General features: G+C 48.9%; 1 protein-coding gene across 6 annotated transcripts in view; it reads left to right on the top strand.

The window, feature by feature from the left end:
• Positions 1–10,185, top strand: part of AFF3 (ALF transcription elongation factor 3) — a 472,487-nt gene extending 462,302 nt beyond the window's left edge. For all 6 annotated transcript variants that reach the window (XM_081156102.1, XM_081156098.1, XM_081156097.1 and 3 more), the window contains 4 exons: positions 936–1,029; positions 3,178–3,227; positions 3,357–3,580; positions 6,864–10,185. In XM_081156102.1, the coding sequence (XP_081012228.1) occupies positions 936–1,029; positions 3,178–3,227; positions 3,357–3,580; positions 6,864–6,985 (490 nt within the window). In that variant the 3' untranslated portion in view covers positions 6,986–10,185. The remainder of the gene's footprint in view (positions 1–935; positions 1,030–3,177; positions 3,228–3,356; positions 3,581–6,863) is intronic.
• The last annotated feature ends 9,983 nt before the right edge of the window (positions 10,186–20,168 follow it).

Below are 20,168 nucleotides of genomic sequence, written 5' to 3'. Positions count from 1 at the left end.
CTCCAGAAATGCAGTCCATGCTCTTTTCAAACTTCTAAGTTCTATACTAGGATTAATAAATGAATGATGATTAATAATTAACATTATATAAGATTACTAATATGTAAATAATAAGTATATAAAATATTGTACAACAGAAAATAATGATAACTATTCTCAGCATAGTTTTTATTGTTTACAAAAACACATAATCTGTTTATTTGAACTAATTATAACGGAGTAAATTAGTTGGAAGGTAAAGGAGTAAAAACAGGTGGGAGGCTGTTATTTCAGCAGAGCCGTTGGTGCCAGAACTCCAGGGTGTCAGAGGGAAATCAAGGGAAGCTCCCGTTGCCCCGAAACTCCCCCAGTACTCGGTGAAAGCTGCGCACTGGAGCTTCCTCCCTCCTCTCATGGGGAGACACTGCCCTCTGGTGGCAAAAGAAAATGCCAGCCCAGCGCCCCAACAAAGCGATAAAGCTATTATTAAATGACCGAGGGATAAATATACTTACGGAGTAACCCCTTAAAATTTTGAAGTATATCTTCTGAACAAAAGGAAGGTCAGATATTTACAGATGATGATGTATGTATAATATATATTATCAGGGTATAAATATTGAGTGCTTGGAACAACAAGATTTTTTTAAAGCCTTGTTTGCACCCGGCCGGGCGCGGCTCAGCGGTTGAGCGTCGACCTGGGATCCAGGCAGTCGGGGTTCGATTCCCGGTCAGGGTACATGCCCGGGTTGCGGGCTCGATCCCCAGTCGGAGGCATGCAGGAGGCAGCCGATCAATGACTCTTTCATCATTGATGTTTCTATCTCTCCCCCTCTCCTTTCTTCTCTCTGAAATCAATAAAGATATAAATAAAAAATAATAATAATAAAAATAAAAGTCTTGTTTGCAGAGGACACATTCGTGGCCTCAGAGCTCATCTCTCTCCTTCCCTGCAGTTACCGATGCCTGGCTCTCCTGTACTGGCGGATGTTTCGACTCAAGAGGGACCACGCCGTAAAGTATTCCAAAGCACTTATCGACTACTTCAAGGTACTGCCTGGCTCCTCATATTCAGTTGTCTTCCTACCAAGGACATTTTTAAGAACAGAATCCATTGCTTTGAGGATAGTACAGGATCCTTCTGACGCCTACAGTGACCCATCTGTGACATACTCGTGGTGCTCAGGGCTCAGAGGATGGCCTTGAGAGCCCATCTAATTTACCCCCTGGCCTGGCATCCAAGCATTTTTATGGCCTCAAGAGAAAGAAGATTTAGTTGCAATTCCATGTCGTAGGAAATGCATCCTGATATCATAAATGCCTCGTGTTCACATAGAGCTGCTTCCTCTTGGAAGTGACTACTCAGAATTTCTTCTTAGCTGATTCCAGCAGCTGATGCAATTATAGGTACAGGTGTTGTTTTAAATGATAAGAAATGGCTTGTTAGAGCTCAGAGCCACTAGGACTGCAGTAATGTGTAAATATAAAGAAAGAATTAGGACTTTCACCTGTCTCAGCGCATGAAATCCTTTTCACTGTGAGAATAAACCAAAAGAACTTTCTCTCATGTGCCCTTGTGCTATAGACCTAAAGTAATCATTAATTGAGATTTCTGGGCCTCTCGCTGTCCATCTGTCTATAGAAACAAGGAACTGCAGCTCCTCTACCTCCACCAACCCATACTCAGCCCTCCTTTTAGATCCTTTAATCCCCAGCTCCACTTCTAAGAGGTCACCTGTGGTGACCAGGCTGTGTCGGGGGCCCGGGGGCTTATGCAGCATGAAGAATAACCGGGTGCTAAGCCCAGAAGGGAGCAGTCTTGGCTGACAGTAAACCTTGCCCTTTACTTTGGGCACCTAAGGTCAAAATAAGCCATTTTAAGAAGTTGGGTCTAAGAACTAACACTAAAGAGAGTTGTTACCATCGAGAAAAATGCTTCCCTGGAGAAGGGATCCGCAGTCTGCAGGCCGCAGGGCTGCAACAGAACTGTGAAGGAATATAAGGCGTATAGTCCTGAACGCGCAAAATGCAGAGGACACGACTTAACGTCAGCTTCCCCTCGGGGGGTATCACCCCAGTAAAGGCTATTTACGTGCTCCTTAAAGTCCCACGATTCTGGAACCTGCAGGCAACAACGATAAACTGTCCGTAGCGAATGTTTCATCTGTGCAGAGCTGTCTCTGAGCAAAGGACGTCCCCACCGTGTTTCTACAGTCACGGGGCTTCGTGGTAGCAGATAGAGGCCTGAAGGCAGCCGCCAGACTGCCACATGCAAGGCCATTCCTTACCATCTTGATAACACCCACTAAAAACTAAAACTCGGCCACCACTTCCTATAGGTCTTTTTCACCAAATGAAATGCTGTGGGGGGCGGGAACCAGGCCAAGGCTGTTTTCTTGTCTCCGGAAGGGAAAATTCACATCAGCATTGTAAAGACTTCTTTCCTTAACCGGCCCATAGACTGAGGTCCGAGGCAGCGCTGTGGGGCTCAGGGGAAGTCTCTCTGTACATTAGGAGCTTTCCTTACCAAAGGCAGAGCTGCCTGTAAGCACCAGATGCAAACAGCTGGCTCGGAAACGAAACATCCCAAATCAGAATATTCAGGAAATTCGAGGTTTCCAGCATCCTATCTGTCAAGGAAATATATTTTACTTGTTCTTTTAGAAATAGTGAAGAGTAACTTTCTTTAAGAGAAATACTTCTGAAGCCTCATAAGTTAAAATAATACACTTTGATGTCTCGTATTTACAGTCGTTAAATGGAGGCCAACGGTTTCTGCAGCTATGCCCCGCATTTCAATATGAGGTGCTCTCATGGGGGCGGAGGGAGATACGCTCTTTTTTCTTTTTAAAAAAAATTAAGCTAGTTTAAGATGAAACATTTAAACTGGTCCAGGATTCAGCAGACCCTCTGGATTATCTGATTTGATACTTAGAAGTTGGTGTGCGGAAACCCGGGCTACAGGATAAGCCGTGCACTTGAGCCGGGTGGGGTCCAGCGGGCCAGGCAGCTGTTCCCGCTGGGCTTCAGAGACGGAGCCGGCAGCCTGGGCTGTGTGACTTCCCGGACCCAGGTCCTAGGAACCTGCATTATCCAGTGGCAGCCATCACTTCTCCCAGCCATCCCCCAGGACCTGTTACTGTCGGCTCTGTAAACACAAGCAGGTGACTCACTGTCTGTGTTTCTATTTCCCTGCAGAATTCATCTAAAGCTGCCCAAGCCCCATCCCCATGGGGGGCCGGTGGAAAGTAAGTTCATTTTTCCAAAGTAAAGGCGATAAATGAGATGCTGCCGGGTGCGGGGCGGTGTGCGCCTTTGCTTACAGCGTCCCGGCACCAACCTGTCCACCCTTGGTTCTCTATGCTCTCCCCTTCCAGGAGCACGGGGACCCCCTCCCCCATGTCGCCCAACCCCTCCCCCACCAGCTCCGTGGGATCTCAGGGGAGCCTCTCCAACACCAGCACCCTGTCTCCTTCAACCATCGTCAGCATCCCCCAGCGCATCCACCAGATGGCAGCCAACCACGTCAGCATCACCAACAGCATCCTCCACAGCTACGACTACTGGGAGATGGCGGACAACCTGGCCAAGGAGAACAGAGGTGCGTGTGCCTCCGGGAGCGGGCGCGAGGCTGCACCACAGCTCGGGGCATCGTGGCCCTTGGGCGTCATAGGCCAGGTTGTCATCATTTACTAACGGAGGCGTCCTAGAAGCTGCCACCGACCGTGAAACTTTCCTGACCTCTCCCCCTCACTCAGGGCCCCCTGTGCCTTGACCCACCTTTGCCTTCACCGTGGAAGATTAAACACAGGGACAATACAGATCCAGATAATGTGCATGTACGGGTTCGGATATACAGGTGTAGATACAGTACAGATATGCACACAGGTTCTTTCTCCTGGAGACAGGGAGCTCCTTGAAGGTAAAGATTGTATTGTATCTTGCTTTGCATTCCTAGGACCTGCGCAGTGCCTAGAACACAGTTAGGGGTCTGAAACTTGAATTAATGAGTGTGAAGATTACTAGCTATTGAAGTGATAGCTGCTTACAACTTGAAAGAAAGTTTACATGTAGCAGTACCTTCCATTTCTTTTTCAATGTTTTTTTATAAAAGGAATGCATATTTACCGCGGCTCAATTTATAACGTACAGAAAGCTGAGTCGAGAAAAAGCTTTTTATGTCATCAGTCGTCTTAACACCAAGGAATAATTACTGTTAACGTTCTACTGAAGTTTTTTCTAGTCTCCTTCAACTATGCATGATTTTTACCAAAATAAGATCATAAGATCATAGTATACGTACAGTGTTATATCCTGTGGGGTTTTTTTTTTTTATTTAACATATCTGGCATTTTCCTATGTTACTAACTAGTTCAAAAACCCCCTTTATTATGATGAGTCTATAATATTGTCATAATAGTGGTTCTACAATCATAAATGATTTCTCAGACCATTCCCCTGTTGTTGAACAATTAGGGTTACTTCCAGTTTGCTTCCACTATTACAAATAAGCTTATGAAAAATATTTTTATATAAATCATTTCCTATATTTTTGTTATTTTCATAGGAAGGAGTTGTAGAAGTAGAATTTGGGGGTCAACTAGTACAGCTTCTTTGAAGATATACAGTGTTATGTACCTTGGTATGTGTTGTTAACCTTCCTCCTGTAGGATTGTACCAATTTACCACGGGCGAAAGTGCAAATCCAAGGCCACTTTCCAGTCATTGAGGGCACATTTGGTTCCCGGGACAGCATAAAGCCCCTGGAGACAGGACCAGGATGTCCGGGATGAGATGAGGTTACCTCAAGGATAGGCACATGGGTCCCAAGTATATGATCATAAAACCAGACAGCGTGGGACGTGCAGCCCAGAGGTGCTGACCCTGAAAATCCACTGGGCAGCCGGCATGGAGCAGGGTTTTTAAAAGCAAATAGTAGTTGAGTAGCTGAGATGGAGTGGAGTAGGTGTCACAAGTAGACAAAACAGAAGGGACAAATGTGTAAAAGTATATGTGGCCAGTTTGGGAGACCCTGAGCAGGCCAGGCCCCTGTGGTCTCATACCGAGGGCTCGGCGCCCCGTGTCTAATGCGAGGTCAGCATTGCTTTCCTGACCAGCCCGCCTCCCTGTCCCCCCGGATCCCTGGGTGGCTGCCTTCCCCGCCACCTGGAACTGGAGTCTTCCCTAACCCTCCTTTGCCTTCCCGGCAGGCCCTTGTCTAGCGTGTGTGTATATGCGCACCTTTACAAACCGCCCAGGCACTTCTGAAGGAGTGTCTTCCGGTGATCTGGTTACGACAGCGTAGCAGCCATGTGAACTTGTCGCTCGGCCGCTAAGCTGTGATCTCCTGGCACACTCCCTGCCTCGCTCCACCGCTGCGCCTACGCGGTGCCTCGGCACATGATGCACGTTTAGGGCAAGGACGCGCCCAGAGAACCGTCAGGGACTAGGAGGCGGCCCCAGCAGGGGCGTTTCGGAGCTGTCTCTGGTTTACCCCCTGGAGCCTGGGGCCTCCTCCCTGAGACTCACTTCAGTGGCACAGCACTGGGTCTGGGGTGAGGGCTGATGGAGCCACGGGGGGGTCAGGGGTGAGGGCTGATGGAGCCACGGCGGGGTCTGGGGTGAGGGCTGATGGAGCCACGGCTGGGTCTGAGGTGAGGGCTGATGGAGCGTGAGGGCTGATGGCACCACGGCTGGGTCTGGGGTGAGGGCTGATGGAGCCACGGCTGGGCCTGGGGTGAAGGCTGATGGAGCCACGGCTGGGCCTGGGGTGAGGGCTGATGGGGCCACGGCTGGGCCTGGGGTGAGGGCTGATGGAGCCACGGCGGGGTCAGGGGTGAGGGCTGATGGAGCCACGGCTGGGCCTGGGGTGAGGGCTGATGGAGCCACGGCTGGGCCTGGGGTGAAGGCTGATGGAGCCACGGCTGGGCCTGGGGTGAGGGCTGATGGGGCCACGGCTGGGCCTGGGGTGAGGGCTGATGGAGCCACGGCGGGGTCAGGGGTGAGGGCTGATGGAGCCACGGCTGGGCCTGGGGTGAGGGCTGATGGAGCCACGGCTGGGTCTGGGGTGAGGGCTGATGGGGCCATGGCTGGGCCTGGGGTGAGGTGAGGACGGATGGAGCCACAGCTGGGCCTGGGGTGAGGGCTGATGGAGCCACGGCTGGGCCTGGGGTGAAGGCTGATGGAGCCACGGCTGGGCCTGGGGTGAGGGCTGATGGAGCCACGGCTGGGTCTGGGGTGAGGGCTGATGGGGCCACAGCTGGGCCTGGGGTGAGGGCTGATGGAGCCACGGCGGGGCCTGGGGTGAGGGCTGATGGAGCCACGGCTGGGTCTGGGGTGAGGGCTGATGGGGCCACGGCTGGGCCTGGGGTGAGGGCTGATGGAGCCACGGCGGGGTCAGGGGTGAGGGCTGATGGAGCCACGGCTGGGCCTGGGGTGAGGGCTGATGGAGCCACGGCTGGGTCTGGGGTGAGGGCTGATGGGGCCACAGCTGGGCCTGGGGTGAGGGCTGATGGAGCCACGGCGGGGCCTGGGGTGAGGGCTGATGGAGCCACGGCTGGGTCTGGGGTGAGGGCTGATGGAGCCACGGCCCACGTGCAGGGTGGGAAGTGTTACTGCACAGGAGAATGCCATCAGAGGAAGTCTGTTTTCTTTGCTGTTTGGCTAAGGAAATGGTATTCATTTGAATTAAAATTTGCCAATAGACTGACTATTTGGGTAAAAGGATGAGTTTTATTCTGTTCAAAGGAATGCTAAAGCCGCACAATGAAAGAGAGAATGCTTGATTTATACAGAGACCATGAGTGGAGTTTTTAAGTCACTCGGGTCCCCAGGGTAGCACACTTAGGGTGTGTGGCACTCTAACGGCTCTCTCTGTCCCCTAGAATTCTTCAATGACCTGGATCTGCTCATGGGGCCGGTCACCCTCCACAGCAGCATGGAGCACCTGGTCCAGTACTCCCAGCAGGGCCTCCACTGGCTGCGGAACAGCGCACACCTGCCGTAGGGCCCACGCCTTGGAGCCGATTGTGCTCTCGCCCCCACGGACGGCTCGATGTTTCTGGACACTGTGCTACTGACATTCCAAGCCACAGCATTTATCAAACTCCAGTGAATATTCTGTCAGCATCGAACAGGGGTCCTTTCCCAGGGCATGTGTGTCCGTATGTGTGGGTGTCGACGCGGCCTCTGTGTGTGTGTGAGATGCACAGCTCGTAAAACACGTTTTCTCAGTCTAGTTTCCATAATCCCAGGCTGGACAGAGTGATCAGAGGTTTCTGATTCGAGGAAACACACACACACATACACACACGATTACACCCAGACACACACACACTTTCTACTTCAAAGCTAAACCATGACTTTTAAGAACATTCAGCCAAAACCGCGTGGTTAGTTAACCAGGCGCAGTGCAGCACACCAAACGCCTGACTGCCGGTTAAGACGAACCGAGTCCTTATGTTATTCATTACTTTCAGTATTGCTATATATCCCCACCTATTCTTTGTACGTGTTAATGGCTAATTGAATAATGAACGTCAGTCAGTTATTTTTGTGCTGGATGTTTACTAGGTTGCATGTTACCGAATACCCTGCCTTTCATTTAATACTCGCCCCCTCCACCCACTTTATTATCAGCTAAATGCGTTTTAAGCAAATGGATCAACTCCTTCCCTGCCCTGCCCCTCCGTGGTCTGAAAGTGGCACAGAGATCTGGCGAGAACTCCGTGCCTTTGCAGGGGAACTAGGTTAAAGCAGCAGCAGCTGCGTCTCGGAGCTCAATTCGGAACCGAAATCTTTCGCACGTGCAGCAAGCCCGTCCTGGCCCGTGGCGCAGTGGCTGCAGAGCCATGTGGCATTTGCCAGTCTTTTAAATGTGGCATTTTTTAAGCTTCCCACGATAGCTTTCTTACAAACGTTCTTGGCCAAATTAGGACGTTACCCAGGATTCCCCTTCACCGGGAGTCTGTTGCTTCTCAGGCTGGGCACCCCTCGCTCTCCTGATGGTGTCCGATCCGATCCTCTCGCTCCTCGTGCAGAATGCGCCACTTGAATGCATTTTGAACGGGCCACGTGCTGGGCTTTGACGAGCAGCCGCTGCCCGCGAGGGGTGCGTCACGCCCGCAGCAGTCGCGGTGCTGTTGGGGCAGCAAGACCAGAGCGTCGTGCTCACGTCCCGCCTGTCTGGTATGTTTACGTCTTGCCCTCAACTCTTTCCTTTTCTTTTTTTTTAATTAAGTTTACATTTTAGTTTTTTGACATCTTGTTTACAGTTGTTTTTTTTTGTCTGAAACTTGTTTCTTTTATAGTCCCTTGTCATGCCCTAGATTTTAGTCTTCTTATTAAATATATTTGTATATAAAAATATTGGTCAAAAAGAAAAAAAACTCCTGAAAAAAAAGGAAGATGTACTTTGCCATACTTTAAAAACAAAAATAACAGCCCTGGAGCCTCTCGCTTGACCAGGATGGTCTGAGAAAGACAGGTGATAGCAGTTTATGGAGCAACCCATTTTTCGGGGGTCGGGTGGCACCGAACATTCATGACAGGTCCTCACGTGCACGCTCACCGACAGTCTGATTGGTCCGGTTTGACGTTAACAGTTTTGTCAGCCGGGTGTATGGTGGAAATGAGATTGCCGTAATTCCCTGGCTCTCAGCACTGGTTCAGAACCGTACAAATGGTGACCTGAAATTGACTTAAAATGAGCAAGTGAAGGGTTTCTGAAATTGCCGTTTGGCTCTGGCCTTCAAGCACCTGCCCTGTTCATAGAATTTCTGCTTGACATTTGTCCAGCCGAGGCGTTTGCCACACGCCTCTCACCGGTCGTCGTCGGTGGAGTTCACGATCCTATTTATGTTGGGAATTTCAGTCTAACTTGAGAAATTGTGAATTGTTTTGTTTCGTTTTGGTTTTGACTGAGGCTTAGTTCTTGCTCTTGCTGAATTCTGCTGAAATGTTCAAACGCTCACATAAAGGGATGACCCTGAGGTCGTCCCCAGGTGCTCTGCTGGCCTTGTGCGTCCTAAAGCTGCAGGCCGTGCGGTGTCCAGGGGGTGTGCTACCTGGGAACCCCATCTAGACACACGGGCGGCCTCGGGCCTTTTATCATCGCTTCCGGGACCATGTTTCCCAACAAAACTTGACACTGGTCCCTTGGGGGTAGCCTTTCGTTTCATCGGGAGAGCACATTGGGGCAGCAGTTTTTGTTTGCTTGGACGAGATGATTATAAGGAACCATCTTCTTACTGTTGCTTGTGAAAGTCATTCATAACTGTTCCTTTTATTTAGTTTTGTTCAAAGTAGAAATACCTTTCTTGCATTTTCTGATTATAAAAGCAATACATGCTTCGTTGTAAAAATTCAGACAATACAGAAACGTAGAAAGTAGTAAGTCCCACCCCTCCAGAGACAACCACTGCTCACAGTTTCATGTCTGTCCTCGAGAGCTCCCATTTCAACATGGAATGTCTGTTACTATGTCTTTCTATTTGAAGACACGTTATTTCCTTAAAAGTTCAACACACATTCAACTGACCTTGTCCTTCCGTGACCTGAACGGACGCCACCCTTTATCACGATGTTAGGGTGACCTTTCAAAGAGAGTAACCCCAGTCCATTCCTGGTCAAAGGGTGGGATTTGTGACTGCTCTACACAGGTCAGACTTATGTGCAGAATTGTGCCTGGAAAGAGAGGTTTGGTTAAAACAGATACTTCTGGAAACTTTCAAATTACAAATGGAAACTCGGACCCACTATCTAAAGAGGAATGTATTGGAAAAATAATCTGACGAGCTGACCGGTTGTACCAGATGGAACACACAGAACGCAATGCAATGAGACTTCCTGCACTGAAACTTATCCTAGTGTGTACAACAGTGACACGTGTATTATATAGCAGTGATGTGTACGTTTCTGACATCCCATGCATAATACACAGTTTGTATAAATGCACACATTTAAAAATATATATGTACAATACAGCTACCATACAACTGTAGTGCGCCTGAAGGATATGCCTAGTGCCTAACATTGAGTGTAAGTCACCGCGTGTTCCATCACCTTGGAAGTCCAGTAATTGTTATAAATCAATCAGTGCAGCCAACATTATTTATGAATCACATCTTTGAAACTGTGCAGTAGTATATACATATATATTTTTAAATAACATTTTTCACAGTTTTCCAGAGTTACTGTTGAAATCTGTATCACCAAAAAAAAAAAAAAAAAAAGCAAGATTTTTTTAATGACATAGACGCTCTTCAGACCCAGTAATCTGTATGTGATCTCCTGTTTGTAGATACCCAAGAGACTTTAGCAGTCACCAGCCTTAATGCATGTACAGGATATTATTGTGACTTAATTTATCTGCGGTTTTTAATCCATGTGAAATTGGAATTTATAAACGGACTTGGATTAAATATGTCTGCCTTTCTAAGGTTGCAAATGTTACATTAAATGATTTTATGTTGTAAATGAGAGAAACTGAGTTGTACGTAAAAAACATCCACCGGTTTCTGTGACTATTTTTACAAGGAAACTTGAGAATCAAAATATGTTCAAATAAGTATTTGGCCCCAGATCATAATCTCTTTAGCAGCGACCTGGTTTGGGGAGGTTTTTTAGCACAGCTCCCTCCGGTTATCATTGCCCAGCCTGGCATTTTTCATGGGAAAAGGGGTGCGTCTGTCTTCATTATAACTACGCTTTGCTAAGTGTCTTTCCCATCTCCCAGCCCACGTGCGTGCAGAACCCACGGGTGTTTCAGAAAACACTGACTAGGAAACCGAGGGGCTCGCGCTGGTGGCCCTGTCCAGCCAGCGCCCGCGACACTGTCCTTCTCAACATCCCGTGGTGGCCACGTTTGTTCCCTGACTCGGGTGCCCTGTTTTTCCAGCTCACACCAGGATGGTGAAACGATGTTTGCGGGACCTGGTTGAGCAGAGTGAGAGTTTTGAAGTAGCGAAGGTGACACATGAGACCGGTGTCTCGCCACGGCCTGAACCCTTGGGCAGGGGGGGGGTTTTTGTTGACCTCAGTTTTCCTCTCCTTGCCCCCCCTTTTCATTCCCCCCTCCCCAACCAAACTAAACCAAGAGGCAGAAACAGTAACAAAAACACCCGATGACGTCACCCCACCCAGCCCCTGTCCTTTGTCATACACGCCTTGTCCTGAAGCAGAACCCCAGCCCATGTCACCTTGGAAACTGCCCCATTCCCAGGCCCGCCGGACTGTTACCCCGTCACAGACGGCCTGGCCTAACAAATGCCTCCAACTCTTTCTAGAATTTTCCTCTTACGCTGTTTCACCTGCTGCTCCCCTGAAGCCTGTTCCTATCAGAATCCTATCTTTTTAAAGTGACACATTTTTAAGAAAACTGGATCAACTGAAGTGTTGAAAGACTTTTTTTTTTTTTTTTAATGAAAGGGGAAAAAAAGCAACAACATGAACTGCATTTCCAACTATTTGGAGGCAGAGTTTTTCTCGTTTTCAGTCTTTTGATATTACAGCTTCCTGACAGCACAAGAAGTGTTCAGGTCTGAGAGGTGTGTTCTTTTTGTCCAAAGTGAATTATTCGGTATTTGCCCTCAGAGGGGTCCGTTTGTTGTCTTGGCATGAGGAAGATTATAAAACCCTGTTCTCAAACTAATCACATCTGACCATGGTTTTGGGTTTTGTTACCAAATTGGCATTTGGAGGCAGCGGGGGGCAAATCGGGGGAGGGGGGGGCTGCCAGGGGATTTAACCTCACAGCTCTCACAGTAACGGGAGCCAGGAGATTAAATCCCGCGCGTTTCTTTGAAAATCCTCTTACAGCCAGTTTTAAACACCTTGATCTCGGGGGTGAATTCAAGGGACTAACTGCAAGTCAACACAAGAGCTAGCATTTGTCTTGAAGCGTCAAGAAGCAATGATGAGGCCCGAAAGCCGAATCAAGGACTTGGAAGCCGCCCTAGGAAAAGCTCATCAGAGAACACGTCTGTCCTCTCACTGTGTAAAATAAAACCAGTGTTTAGGATTTTCACACAGTGCTGCTTGGTTACAAAAATAATTGCAACATTTTAGTTTCCATATTGTTTAGTTTTCATAGGACAAAACTGGTTTTCCCACAAGAATTTGTCATCCCTTTGTTTCGAGATGCCCAAATGAGCAAAGAGAAGGGACTGAACGCCGAGGGCCCTGCGTTACCTCCCTGAACAAGGTTCCGCCACAGTAGCCGGAGGCGCGTGGCTTTTTAAAGAACGCTCTTGAGTCTCCTTTGTGACTGTCGCCCTGCAGTATGACTGACCAGAGCCTAAAGAATGGCCATGTGGTCGAGATGTCAAGTCTGAGGATTAAAACATGCTAATCTTCAGTGATGGGCAGTTTCGTAGCTTCACCGGCTATCTCTGGGGCCCGTCTGTGTGGTGAAATGCCAATATTAACACTTTTCTTTGAGCAATTTGCAAACTGATTATTAATCCGCTGGAGTTCCCAGGGCTGCCAACTCAACCCAAAGTGTCCTTCTCTCTGAGCTGGGTTGATTTTTTTGTTTTGGGGTTTTTTTTTCCTTCTGAGTTCTATTAGATTTACTATCTTGACTTTTTAAAAGAACACTCATTAGCCCTGGCCGGTGCGGCTCGGTTGGTCGGGCTTCATCTTGTGCGCAGAAAGGTTGCTGGTTCTGTTCCCGGTCACATGCGCGGCCTGCAGGCCCGATCCCCAGGAGGGGGCATGCAGAAAGGGGGCTGCAGAAGGCGGCCAATCCATGCTTCGTTTTCACATCGATGTTTCTTTCTCTTCCTCTCTCTCTAAAAATCAATTTTAAAAATCGTTTAAAATAATAAAATAACAGTCAGAGGCAGTAGGAGCTTTAAGGAAGCACAGATTTAATATTAGAACTTGCTGACACTGGGGATGAGACGTCCAGAAAATAACTGCGGTACCCAAACACTCTCCTTTGCCTGCAGCACCTGATCCTTGAATAAACCTCTCCAGCCCTGGCTGGTTTGGCTCAGTGGTTAGACCGTCGGCCTGTGAACTGAAGGATCGAGGCTTTGATTCTGGCCAAGGGCACGTGCCCCGGTTGTAGGCTTGATTCCCAGCCCCAGTCGGGGCCTGTGGGGGAGGCAACCAATCGATGTGTGTGTCTTACATCAATGTTTCTCTCTCCCTTCCACTCTCTCTGAAAAGCAATGGAAAAAAAATATCCTCAGGTGAGCATTAAAACAACAACTCCCATGCCTCAGTTTCCTCTGTATGAAGTGTACCTCAGACTACCTCGCCGAGAGAGCGTGAGGGTCCCCACTGGGCAAGCATCTTGAGATTCCAGTTGTCACAGTCAGCAGGAGCCGAGCATCTGTCAGAACAGAGGCAGGAGAAATGCACCGAATCTGCAGGCACCAGTGAGCAGGGCTGCGTGGTGTGCAAGGTGGTGCTTTACCCCAGCCCTGACTCGGGTCTGGAGGCCCAAGAGGGTGACAGCTGGGTAGTCACAGGCCCCTTCATGGGACAAGAGGGGGCCTTTGTTGTTACCACTTTGAGTCTGACCTGCCTGTGGGCAGAGATCTAATGAGCCAATGGGGGGGGGGGGGGCAGGTCTGTCCTTGCCAGGAGCAGCAGAGCTGCCAAGTGCCCCAGAGACGGTGGTACAGTCTCACCGTTCCCCTTCTCACCCAGCCCGGGCCTTCAGAAATCGGGGTACCCTGATGGAAACAGGAAGGAGGGCCATCGGGTCCAAGCTCCCAGTGTGTGCCGTCCGCCATGAGAAAACAGCTTGCCTCGAACGCCCTGCTCCCAGTGTCCTCGATCAGCAGCCTCTCCTGCGCTCTCGCTCTCCCTGGACGCCGGGAGGCTGCCGGCCTCGCCCGGGCCTTGTGCCTCTGGTGGTAATTGTTGTTTGGGGCCGGGAGTGGAAGACGGCTGCTCTGGGGAGCTTGTTCCTGAGAAAGGAGATCTGTCCTAAGGGACTTGGGTATGTCCTGAGCTTCAGGAAACAGGAAACCTCTCTTGAGAAAGTGGATTTTTTCTCTAGTGGGTTAGGTGGTTGCCTCAACGTGATCTCTTAATTACAGGTTGAACCGTAGTCTCTGTACGAGCAGAGAGAGTTCAACTAACAGCAGCGATGTTTGTGATGCCCAGACAGAGACTGAACGTTGGGACAAAGACTGGAAATTTCACCAGTGACCTAAACGTTACATACCACTGAGGTCCAGATCCTGAAAGGTGGATTGAAGTGTTCAGCTTTTGTCTGATATTTGGGCTTCCTTGTGTCCCTAAATCAGTGCTCAGAGCTTAGCCAAAATAATCATGAAATACTCTCAGAAGGAACCCTGCCTTTCCCACTTACTGGCAGTCCCTTTTCTAGCCCTTCTCGGTGCAAAAGAGCGGCGCCTGAAGGTCCCGAGATATCCAGCCCCATTCAAGCCCCAATCATTTCTAACGCCCGCCCGTTCCGCGGGAGCACAGCCCCTTTTCCAGTGTGAATTCCGGGCGTTTAGGTAAAAAGCTCCAGAGCAGCAACACAAGATGTATCAGCGCGCGGGGGCCTAGATATGCTGCAGTGAAGTGGAATCCAGCTTAAAGTCACTCCCGGTCGTCAGAGCAGGGATTTAAAACCCGTTTGCTCCTGCTGTCACCTCGGATGTGTAGCCACGGAGCTGGCAGCTCGGAGTCTGTATTCCAGGATCGAAGGCCCCGAGGATCACAGCCAGCACCCCTTCAGCTTCTGCACCCCCACCCGGGGTGAGCGGTCGGCCACCCGGGAACCTGCTCATCTCCCGCAAGACTTTTTCAATCAATGGCTTTAGCAGCCACGAAACCAAATCACAGCCTTCATCTTCTCCACTCAGGCTTGTTTCCAGGACTGAAGACTCTAAATGGGCCAGTTCCGTGCAGTAATTTGTGCTGAAGCAAGGCACATGCCGTCGCGTTGATGAAAGCGCTGCGTTAATAAGGCCCAATACCATCTTCACGCTTGTCTGGCTCTTTGATGTTAAAAGAGCTTAGGTTCATTCCTGCCACGTGGTAGTCACGCGGGGCTTCTGGGTAGGGCATTTGGAGACGGTTATGGAGAAAGATCTGCGTGGACAGGCATTTTAATCCAAGCAGTCGCAGGGGTCCAAGCACCCACATTACAGGCCGCTGCTGCTGCGGACACCCTGGGCCCGTACCTGTGTCTTCAAGTTCGTGGGGGAAGCCTCCCCCCCCGGCAGTTCACAAAGAGCGGTGGCTTCAGAGAGGGTCACTTCCCGCAGCTTTTCTTTCCCAAATCCGTGAACACTTTTTCCAAGGAAACCCCGGTGGATCCCCCACTAAGCGCCGGGCGCTCTCACTCCTGTCGAGGGTCTCGGCTCCCAGGAAGCCTCTAGCCTGCCCGCCTCGTGTCTGCCCACGAAAGGGCACAAGTGAAATCCCCTTTCTCTGTCTCCCTCTCGTAGGAGACGAAAAACGGCTCCCACACAGCTGTGTTTATCATATTGCAGGTAGAATACCACATTTAAATCGTGACTCAGTAGTGAATGATTTCGGAAAGATGTTAGGAAGAAGCGGCGTACATCTGGGAGGGGGTCTTATATTTTGAGTTTAAATCTACATGTATGAAGATGATGGAATCATGGGCCATTTATTTTGCTGTTTGGAGAGCTTGCTGTGTCCCATGAAACGCAGCACAGTCCGTGGGCTGGGAACCACTAACAGAACAAGCCTGAAGGATTCGTAAGGATAAGCTCTTTTCTATTTAAAGGTAAATATTAGTGCTTCAGGGAAATTACTTTTCAGTGTCTTAATAAACCTTGAAAGCATCGCTCTGTCTCAAAACATCCTACTGTCTCTTCCTAGAACTTCTGAGCAAAATGCCCTTTCTCATGTGTTACAATACTTAGCGTCACTGTCTTTTCCTCTGTGAAAGTGTGAATCTACCTGAGTTACTAAAGTGGACGACAGCCTTTCACAGAAAGGAGCACCAGCCCACCCATGCTCTTGGCAGGAAACGTGTCGCTTTAGAGAGAAAAAGATCGAAACAGCCTCCGTAGAGCCTGGACTGTCCTTGCTAAGAGAGGTTGTGGTTTTGTGTTTTCACGTGTCAGAGCTTTGTTTACTACACAGCGATGCACCAATGGAAGCTGTGACACTGTCTGAGGTTTGAGCACAAACAGCAAACAATGTTGAAAATAGTGGATGCCCCCCTCGCCAGTTTGGCTTAGTGGTTAGCACGTCAGCCCACGGACTGAAGGGTCCCGGGTTCGATTCCGGCCAAGGGGGCATGTACCTTGGTTGCAGGCTCGGCCCCATTTTTTTAATACGTAACTTTCACAGGGTCACATTTATTGTTATTACTCACATGTTTGGGTTTTTCTGCCATCTTACCATATGTTTATTTGCCACACTTAGTTTGTCTTTTTCTTTTCTGTTTCATTGAATTAATCAAATTTTCTTTATTCCAATTTTTCCTCTAACGGGTTTCTTTTCGTGGTTGCCCTTAGATTTTAACACATAAACATAAATACATGTTTTTTGTCAATTCCTACAATTAATATCTATATCCCCCAACAACAACAGCAAAACCTTAGCTAAATGGGTTACCTCACCTCAGTCTCCCATATAGGTATCATTTGGAAGTTTTTAGTTCCAGATTGGACTCTTTAAAAATAACATTTCAACAAATGGTTCCAGGACAAGTAGATACCCATGTGCAGAAGAATGAATTTGGACCCCTATCTCATACCCTATACAGAAATTAACTCAAAATGGATCAAAGACCTAAATGTAAGAGCTCCAATTATAAAACTCTTAGAAGAAAACGTAGCTGTAAATCTTTACGACCTTGGATCGGGGACTGGTTTCGTCGATGTGACACCTAAAGCTCAACCAAAGGGGAAAAAAAAGATAAACTGAACATCACCAAATTAAAAGCTTTTGTATTTCAAAGGACACGATTTAGAAAGTAAAAGACAACCCAGAGAAAATATTTGCAAGTCATATATCTAATAAGGGTCTAGTGTTCCCGAATATATAAACAACTCTTACAACTCAACAACAAAAGGCAAGTGACCCAACTTAAAAATGGGCAAAGAATTTGAATAGAGATTTCTCCTGAAAATATACAAAAATTGTCAACAAGCGCTCGAAACGACCAACATTATTATTAGTCATTAGGGAAATGCATGGCAAAGCCACAATGAGCTGCTACGTCACTTTCAGTAGAATGGCTACAGTGAAAATAACTTAAAATAACAAACGTCGATGAAGATGTAGAAAAATTGGAACCCTCGTCTATTGCTGCTGTGCATGTAAAATGTAGCCACTATGGAAAACAGTTCAGCAGTTTCTCAAAAGTTAAACATAGTGCTGCCATATGACCCAACAATTCCACTCCTAGGTATATACCCACGATAATCGAAAGTGTATTCACGCAGAATCTTGTACACAGGTGTTCGCAGCAGCGTTATTAATAAGAGCCAAAAAGTGGAAAAAACTCATATGTTGACAAACAAAATTGGTATACCCATACGGTAGACTCCTGGTGGGTGCTGTAACCCAGGGGAACCTTGAAAGCATCACGCTAAATGAAAGAAGCCTAATGCAAAGGGCCGCCGGTTGTGCGAGGGGAGAATGGGTTCAGGACTTCTTTGGGGGGCGATGAAAATGTTCTGGAACCTAGTGATGGTTGCACAGCTCGTGAATACACTGAAACCCACCGAACTGAACATTTAAAAGGATGAATTTTGTGGTATGTGAATTAAATCTCAGTTTTAAAAGTAGTCAACATTTATTTATTCAGACTTAACAATAAGGCTTCCCGGTTTTGTTGCTGCGGCGGCCGCTGCTTTACCCTCCCTGAGGTGATTCTTTTTTCAGATCAGATGTGAGCTGTGAAGTTTTGGAACCCTTGCATGTCTGAAAATATCTCACTTTGGACGCTCACACTTGTGTCCGAGTTTCACTGGTCGAGGAACTCCGATGCACAAGGATTTGCCTCAAGCCGATGGATGTTTCTCTCTCATAGAGGTTTCTATCTCTCTCCCTTTCTCTCTAAAATCAATTTTTTTTAAAAAATGGCTATGCCTTAGAAGTCTGAAGGTATCGCTCCAGTTTCTTCTTGTGCCCAGTGTTCTCTATGTGGTAACAGAGTTCCCTCCCCACCCCCTACACCCAGGAGCACGGGGTTCCCTCTGTATCGTCGGTGTCGAGAATCTCACTGTGACATTGCTGTCCTTTCATCTTGCTAGGCCTTGGTTCTGCTCAGCTGTCCACGGGGCACTTCCACTCTGGAGCTGGACTGTCCTCGGCCTGGGACGCCGTCCTCCAGCCCTGGCAGAGGACACTCTCCTTCCAGGTCTCAGCCCTTCTGAAGATCTGCTCGATGAATGGTGGGAACTTTTGGGGTTTGATTTTCTGATGCTCTCGACCAGTTTTTATCCTTGGGGTCTCCTTGTTCATTGTTGCTTTTCTGAGAGACTTCCTTGGCTCACCCTTTCCATTGAACCTCATCAGCTTCAACACTTCTGCCCATTTCCTGGGAATTTTTTTCAATCATCCAATTTTTCATTCCCAGGATCTCTGAAACACCCCCTTTTACGGAGCAGTCGCATTTTCTCTCTCTGAGCCTCCTAGTTATACAGGTGCCAAGTCCCGTTTGCTCTACTAACTCCGCTGCTTTGGATGGCAACTCGGCCATTTCTCGGCGCTGGGATCTCTCTTTCACGGCTCTTTTCACAAGTCTGGGGTTGTGGGGCGTGTGCTCCCCTTTTCATTTCAGTTTTCGGCCTTTCCCCCAGTGTTCCCTCTGTTTACTGCCTCTTGTCTCCTGGAGTCTCGAGCGCCCCATTCCTCCTGGTGTGACACTTTCCCACACTGTGTCTCCCCAGTTAGAGGGGGGGATGGGGGGGCAGAAAGGTTGGGGAGGCCTGGAGCAGAGAGGAGGGGAGAGGCCCAGCAGAGGAGCAAGGCCCACAGCCAGATCAACCACTGCTCCCGCCTTCGCTCCTTAAAGTCATTTACCGCCGGTCATGACCTTTAAAACGGGACCTTGCTCCCAGGGGCAGCTGACTTTGCTCGAACACTCCTGACGGGTCCTCCCCGTGGAGGCAGCACTGGGACCTGAGAGGAGACTCCTGGGGGTGAGCGCAGGCCTTGGTGGGAGGGGGAGCAGGTTCACAGGGCTGGAGGCTCCAGCTGTGACTTAGGGGGCGCCGCTCCCAAGTGCCTTTTGCCTCGTTTCTTGCACACTGAGCTGCTGGAGCGTGTGGGAGTGCTGTGCCTGTATCCCTAAGGGGGGTTGCAGAGTTCATTAGCTGTTGTTTTGGAAGTGCACTGCAGATAACAAGCTTGCCAGAAATGCCAGGTATTATTATTGGGTGCCTGAAGCCTGTAAATCATCTTGAGTGGGCGGCTTGTTCTGTTTTGTTTCGGAATGAAAATGACAGCTTCGAACGCCGAGCTCAGCAACGGCCAGTACACAGGCCAGAGCGCACGGGAAAGGCGTAAACACGGGACTTGAAACGGGTTTGATGTCTCCGCACCAAGGGGGTGGGTGGCACAAGGAATGCCAGCCAAGGAAGCTAATGTCCAGGGGAGGGCGCCAGGAATCGTACTACCTGTGACCTTGAAAAGTGCATGACCTTCTGTGGGCCACGGCCTGCACATCTGGAAGCCCGGCCAGTTGACTGTATGATCCTGTGCTCCCTTCCCACGTTGGCATTTCATGTGACACACCCATGCCTGCCATTGAGGGACCCCTGGTGTCTGTCACACACACCTGGCTCCTAGAGGAAGGAAGGGGGGGAGGAAGGGAGGAGTGAAGAGGGATTCGTAGTGGGATAAAAGCTGTAGATGCAATCTCTTTTTATTCACGTGGATTTGTTAAGATCGGAGGGAGGGGGCCTCGGGCAATGCTAAGGTGAATGTCTGTCAGAGGTGAGTCAGATGTCAGAAAAACTGTCTCTTACAAGGCAGCCCTCTGAATGGGTTACTCTCGCCTGACAGTCTGACAGAGCCTAACAGGGAGCAGGGTCTGTCTACACCCATCAATCCTTTCCCACTGGATTGACATTTCATGTCTATTTTTCTATGAGAGGCTCATTCTGAAAATGTACAGGTTTGATCTGAAAATTTCCAAGTAGCTACTGGGGGTTGGAAATCCTGCATCTAAGGTCAACAGTCGGGAGGTAAAAGCAGTAACAGCTGTAACCCAGACTGTGCCTAAAGGC

The sequence above is a fragment of the Miniopterus schreibersii genome (genome assembly GCF_964146895.1).
Source record: "Miniopterus schreibersii genome assembly, chromosome: 13".
Lineage (NCBI taxonomy): Eukaryota > Metazoa > Chordata > Mammalia > Chiroptera > Miniopteridae > Miniopterus > Miniopterus schreibersii.
This window is presented reverse-complemented; position numbering and strand designations above follow the sequence as displayed.